This window comes from Brachycentrus maculatus, unplaced genomic scaffold, assembly GCF_059751285.1.
Source record: "Brachycentrus maculatus isolate JH-2025_06_01 unplaced genomic scaffold, ASM5975128v1 h1tg000589l, whole genome shotgun sequence".
Taxonomy (NCBI): domain Eukaryota; kingdom Metazoa; phylum Arthropoda; class Insecta; order Trichoptera; family Brachycentridae; genus Brachycentrus; species Brachycentrus maculatus.
Window position 1 is genome coordinate 867,370 of NW_028281329.1, and position 7,164 is coordinate 874,533.

Consider the following 7,164-nt stretch of genomic DNA (forward strand, 5'->3'; position numbering starts at 1 on the left):
TAAATTTACAAAACCAAAATATGAAAAGTATTTTGAATTTTTTTTTTGTTCTTTTACAGGTGATTTTGTACAACATATAGCAAAGAACAACTGAAAAAAACAGGGAAGGTATAGAATCAATTACAAAGAGATTTCAGGAAAAAAATTCACATGTAAAAACTATCAGAGCGCAAGCACTCTCTGAAAGCATCCAACACATTTCCCGGATTTGGTAAAGAAATTCTTGGCTTCCATTCGGACCCGAACGAACTGAATGTTTCACATGAAAAATGGTTCGAAGGCTTAGAATTTCGTAATATGTACATATTTTTCAAATTATGACAAAATGGTAAAAAAAATCAAGGTTCATATCAATAAGCTTTTACTGTACAACTTAAAGTGATAAAACAAAGCACTGCCACAGTTTACATCAATGTTTGATACCATGTTATATCATCCATATTTCTCTTGTAATAAAACAATACCTTGTATCGTCATTGAGCTATTACACAATTAGGTTCAGATAAAGAAAAGAAAAAGAAAAAATATTTTTGTACTTTTATTAATTATACTTTCTATTACATTAATCATTATTATTCTATAATCATCTGGAACAATAAGGTTTATTACATTTTTATCTCTCATAAAATCTATTTTGTGTTCAGATATGAGGTATTGCTTTATCACTTACAATGCACACGAAATATTTAAAAGGGGACCTATAGTGAATATTAATTAAAAGATTATTGCTTCCGAGGAAAACTTGTATGGGAAAAATTTAATAGTCAAGAGCCCACTCATTTTCTTGAATAAAGGAATCTACAACTTCCTTCATTGTGAAGTTTGGTATCAATTGGTCCGCAGTCAACTTCACGCGGGTCACGGGATCAAAGTGGCCAACTCTCTGAAAGAGAAAAATGCTTCAGTTTATTGTAAAATTACAGGTACAATACAGAAAATTCACTATCCCCACCAAGATGCAAAGGTTGATCAACACACTTTCAAGTTTATCACTAATGAACAAGAAGGCAAGGTGATCAGTCCCGCGATCTAGATTCTTGAATATTCATCTTCAAATACTCATCCGCACCCGATGGTGCATAGGGCACTGCATCATATACATGCAGTGTAATCTTGATCGTTAACACATGAAGGAAAGGTGATCAGCCCTGCGTTTTAGGTACCAGTCCAGGGTAATATGTATTGGATAAATATTAGAGTGATAAAATTACTTATAATTATATAACCCTCCCCTCTGGGAATCGAACCCGGAACCTCCAGTATTGTAACCAAGCATGGTGATCATTACACTACGCAGGTAGACATACAGCATTACTGTGTAATATAGCATTTACTAATACATGCGCAAAATGTGAATTTTTAGGGTGTTTATGCAACGACAACACTGAATCAAGATACAAATGGTTCATAATCAATATACATATACGATTCTCACCTGTAAATGTTCTTCAATATCTTTTCTTTCATATGTGATTCCGCTCGGTGTAATAACAGGTTCGTTCAGAATTTCAAAACTTATCTTTCCACACAGGTAATCGGGCACATCACGTTTCTGTCATAGAAATAAACAAAGATTTATATACAATCTAATCTGCCAGCCAAATTTCAGAAGATACAGATTCTATATACGATGGTCATCGTTCATTTTATAAGACATTTACACCAAAGACAATTGTAGTGGACCTTTGCTGGCAACAGTTTTAAATATATAATTACAATCAAACATTTTTTTTATTTTTCATTTTGACTTTTGCTTTTTACATAGATAAATTAAATTCCTATTTCATACCTATACAAACACTATCCGAAATTTATGACGATGAAATAAAATTTTACAAAAATTTGTGACCTGATAATAACTTTTAGTAGAATCAATCTTTGATGAAAAGGAGCTTTTGTAATTATTTTCAATAGTAAAAAAGATTTTCTGCATTTTCTCGGACACAATTTTCAACAAAATGTTGTCTATACTTTCCACTGGTTGTCTCCATTTAAACACATTTTCCAATCATACTATAAAACCTGATTTGTATTAAAATAGGCACCATGCTTACGTATATTATGTATAAGCTTGGGTTTAAAACAAATTTTAACTCTGTAATAATAATTATTTTTTAAAAATTAAAAAAAACTCTTACTCTTCTTCGATCGTCGATTTTAGCAAACAAATTATTTAATTCACTGGAGTAGTCATTCTGAAATAACACAAAGTTTTATTATTACAATTGGATAATTTGATCAAGTTATTTAAAATAAGTTATTAGATAAAAACTCACAGCTTGCTGTTCGATTTCTTGACTTTTTTGTTGAAGTTCTTCTTCATTTATATTGCTTTCGACACGTAGCTCGGCTAATCTTCTTTCTGTGTCTTCATTAATCAATCTGTAAGTAAAAAAAATGTTCCAAACAAAGACGTTAATCAATCTGACGAGTAATAACTGATCCCTTTCCCCACTCGATGTTGCATAGGGCACCACATTGGATCAACGCGGTGTTAACTTGATTGTTAATTATATAAAGGCAAGGTGGTCTGTCCGCGCTCTAGATTATTGAATATGGGAATGGAATATGTATACTAATGCGATAAAGATGATGTAAGTAAAGGAGCACAGGAGTTGCATACCCAGACACTGCTAATGTGTACGATTGAATGTTCTTAACATCTTTACTTATTTTAACACTAATTACCCATATTAATTGAATATCTTGGTCCTTTAGGAATTAATGTCGGGCTATATTGATACTCATTGGAACACAACATAACTTAATTAGAAGGTAAAGGTTTGCAACCGGTATTTAAAATAAATCTAGTAATCAAAAATCTGATTAAATTTATGTTTCTGTGGTAGCAAACAAGTATGACCATATTTCCTAGTAAAACAGCCGTGAAAAATATCTCATTACTACACAAATCCACGAATTACACACTCATTCCTAAACCAAAAACAAACATAAATGCATGTCAAAAACAGTCATATTAAATTAATGGTAGACAATTTAAAGTTTGGGAAATATCAGAGACTAATATGAATGCATTGACGGCATTTGAATGCTAATTCTCTACTAATATTTCGACCTTTCCTTAATTATTATCTCTTGTACAGAAATACATTTTACCGCAAATTATATGGCTTCATTTCTATACTAAGCTTAATGTGTTTGCACGATATCATTTCACACCGTTATTTTTGTTTTAACCTTTATAATTTTTCAACTGTGTGTGGTACTTGCGAATTGTATTTAAGTGCATAAGTTAGTGAAGAAAAAATAGAAAATAATTCTTAGCCTAAGACAAAAAATTCTGGTACTATTTCGATATTTATTTTTTAATTTATTAATTTAAAATTCTATGGCAAAAAATATAACAAGAGGAAAACCGTGATTTGTGTTCCAAAATCTACAAACAGATTAATTTTTCAATTGAGAAAGAGTGTCACTGAAATATGAGCAAAGGAGTCAATTAAATGATGACTACAAACAAAATTGTCATTGTAGTAAAACAAGAAGTCATAGTTAACATTCAACCGCAGCCATAATATTTTTTTTTAAGTTTATTTTATCAAAGTAAAAAGAAATCTAGGTAATCATTAATATGTATAATAATAAGAATTGAGACAAACGAGTGACGCTACTTCTTTCCACAATTCAAAAGAACAACTTAACGAGGGTTTTAAGGAGTTTTAATAGCGGAGTCAAGGAAACGGAATTATTATTTTTCTGTATAAAATTTTAAATAATTATGTAGATTGCCCAGAGCTTTTATCACTCATCAATTTTCCCCAAGAGTCCCGGGAGCACAGACCAGAAACAAAAACTTAAAATCCCTAAAATGCACACCAAGTCCTACCAAAATTCATTTTTAAATCGAGCCTGCGACATGTGCAATGAAATGCTTAATGAAATGATATCAATAATGTTTCTTTTAATACGTTTAAAAGAAATGTTGTTGATGTCTTTTTGACTAGTTGATAAAGAAATGTTCTATTTAGTTATACATTTATGACAGTTTATTTAAAAAAAAAATCGTTTTAGATTACTTAGGTGGAAACCTATAATTGGAATTGTTATTTTTTGTATTTTATCATATTATGTTATTTTTGTCGAAATATTCTGTTGGTTTTCCATTAAATAAAATTTTAAACAAATTATATCACCATGTTTACTTTTACGAGAAATGCAACTAAAATCCTCCATTATGACTTTTTTATAAAAAGAAAATCTATGTAAAGATAAAAAATGATCAATGATAAAAAATAATTTATCTTATCAATAACGCTAATCATAACTTGAATATGTAGAACTTACTTATTAAGATATGACTGTAATTCTATTTCTTGCGCTATTCTTTTTTCTTCCTGGACATTCCATCTCTTCTTGCGAGCAATTCTCAACTGAGCTGCTATGTCATCGCCAAAGTTTAACTTTTGTTCCTTGGCCAGATCGTTAGCTGTAATCATTTTTTTCTTCATAAATATATCTTTAAATGTAATGAAACACTAATTTATGTTTGTACAAACCAAACATTTTAGGAAAAGATGTGCCATTGGACAGAAGTTAGCATTACTTTAAAAAAATTATCAAATTATGTAGAGTTGTTTGGTGTTCAAATTGATATTTAAAGGAAAAAAATAGTTTTTTAATCTTTTAATGAATTATCATATCGTTCCTAAGAGTTTAAAAGGATTCTATCACATATCGCTCACTCCTTTCAAGAACGTCATAAATCAAAAAACTTGATTTTTCAGGAGAAGGTTTTTAAAGTTTAAGAATATAACACAATGTATTAAAAATAAATATCAAGCCACTTCTCGAACTTTTTACTGTGCAACACATCTTTTTAGGTAAAACCTGAATGTTTTTCCTCCATTTGAAAAATATTTAATATTTTTTAAAAAATAATTAAACAATACCCTTTCTTCAAAATGCAAAAACAACATTTTCTGTCCTGTAGCGTGTAAATATTAAGTTAAAAATATGCCTCTTTTGCTGGATATAGGAGATTTTCTGGGCATTCCGAAAACATGCACAACTGAAAATTGATGTTTTTTGATCTATGACGTTCTTGAAAGGAGTGAGCGATATGTGTATATGTACTTTACGTGTAGCTGATTCTATTACAATATACTCTCTTGATAATTTGACATTTTAGATAATTGATTCTTTACTCACACCTATTGAAATAAAAATATGCTTTTTAAGCTTAATAAAAATTAGTAAAATAACTATCAACAATGCAATTGTTATCTTATTTTTAAATCAATTCCAAGAATCATCTACAATTAGTAAACGCACATATTTTACACAATGGTCATAATGGCAATATAAATGGAAATGGTTATCAACAGTCAGTAAACGAAACAATCTTATTGTGTCGACTCAAAAATCATTAAAAAACCAATTTCTTTTGACTCTTTGGTTCGTTGGATGATACCTGATTGATTGAACAAAAATATTTAAATACAAGTAAAATAAAAAGTACCTCTGTGAAGATGTTTGATGGCTTCATCGAAGCATTCAAGTTCTATCAACCCTAAGCCGAGGAAAAAATGTCCCTTCACGTGAGCGGCGTCAATGTCCAGCGCACGGCGGCAATCTTGGCAAGATGAATCCCATCTTTTCAACTTAAGTTGGCAAAGAGCTCGATTTGTAAAATACGTAGCTACAGTGGGGTTCTTAATCTGTAAATAGCACTCCAAGTCAGTCTTATGTTGATGCAACTAACAATGGATCTATGTGATCAAAAACAATAATTATGTAGCAGGATACACAAAGCAATGGAATGTGGAGTAATTCACATGTCAATTAAGTCAGCAATATAACGTGGCGGGGAATTTAGAGATGTGTTCTTTTTACAGTATTTAACAAAAATTGACAGACCAAATCTAACTAATAACCACTTAATGCTATATTCCCATTGATATCGGAGTATAGATGAAAAAATAATTGAGAAATGAATTTACAGCGCTTACGACTTTACGTAAATGGCTGGTTTAAGTGATTACTTAATACAAATTACTTTTCTCTTCTTCATAGATAACGTACAAATGGTACGATCCCTACCTCATGGTACAATGGTACCTTTGATGCATTTTCTATTTAGCCTAATAAAACATTTTTGTATTACCTGAGGGTTTGGTGTAATTAAATAAAGGTTACTGATATATATGTTCATCAACATTATTAAGCATCGACTATATAGCTGTTGAGTCAGAAAGATGGAGAACTGTGCCTAATGACATCATTTATCAAAAACATCTTTGTTTTTGCTGTGATTTCTCGGCTACTCCAAAAATGCACAAAAAAAGACAGTTCTCCATTTTTCTATTTAAAGTATGGCCAATATCGAACAAACAAGCAATACCCTACAGTAAACAAAACCAAGAATACTTTGTGGTAAACCACATTGATGAATCAAATAAGGTAATTTTACATTTATATATATATATATATATATATATATATATATATATATATATATATATATATATATATACATATTTATATATATATATATATATATATACATATTTATATATATATATATATATATATATATATATATATATATATATATGTGTGTGTGTGTGTGTGTGTGTGTTTGATGGAATAAAATTGATCGTTTAGAAATCGATTATCATACCAAAAATACAGATGTGATCCAAAATGTCTTTTGAGTGGTGCAAACAGTCTGTAATGCGTGGAATGCATACCGAAAAGTGACTTATAGTTCCAATGAATAATAAAATTTTGTTTACTCACGATAGCTTTCGTGTAGCAGTTGAGAGCGTCTTCAAATTTCCTTAAACTATACAACCTATTCCCCTGTTCTTTCAACTCTTTGTCAGAAAGGTTGACAGTCGAATACATATGTTTACTCATGTTGATTCAGGTTATATACGACGTTGGAGGAAATAAAACACGTGTTTACACTTAAACGGGGCCAAAGTGGAAGAAAGAAATTATCAAAACATTGTAATTTGTACAATAATAATCGTCCACATCGGAACAAGCTAATCAGATCACCACGGATAAATTTTGACGCAAGTTTGACGTTTCCCTAATTCTAGAGAATTCCGTTGGATTACACCATAGACACGATATTTTTATGATGGCAAGAAATGAGCATAGCGCGAATTTTAAAAATGATCACATTTATTTTATATT

The 7,164-nt window shown here is 30.2% G+C and overlaps 1 protein-coding gene across 1 annotated transcript; it reads right to left on the reverse strand.

The window, feature by feature from the left end:
- Positions 1-523: 523 nt before the first annotated feature.
- STUB1 (STIP1 homology and U-box containing protein 1) lies at positions 524-7,042 on the reverse strand. The gene is made up of 7 exons (XM_088273607.1): positions 6,760-7,042; positions 5,480-5,678; positions 4,306-4,447; positions 2,277-2,382; positions 2,139-2,195; positions 1,436-1,552; positions 524-883 (listed from the first exon to the last, which is right to left on the reverse strand). The coding sequence occupies exons 1-7, from the start codon at positions 6,877-6,879 to the stop codon at positions 758-760; spliced, it is 867 nt and encodes a 288-aa protein (XP_088129733.1). The 5' UTR covers positions 6,880-7,042; the 3' UTR covers positions 524-757.
- Positions 7,043-7,164: the final 122 nt, after the last annotated feature.

Bases quoted from the DNA above. Each gene is read 5' to 3' on its own strand.
- STUB1 (XM_088273607.1), bottom strand. From the start codon at position 6,879: ATGAGTAAACATATGTATTCGACTGTCAACCTTTCTGACAAAGAGTTG. The intron at 5,679-6,759 runs GTGAGTAAACAA...TGCTATTTACAG, and splicing joins ACTGCTACACGAAAGCTATC to ATTAAGAACCCCACTGTAGC. The intron at 2,196-2,276 runs GTGAGTTTTTAT...GTGTTATTTCAG, and splicing joins AAGAAATCGAACAGCAAGCT to AATGACTACTCCAGTGAATT.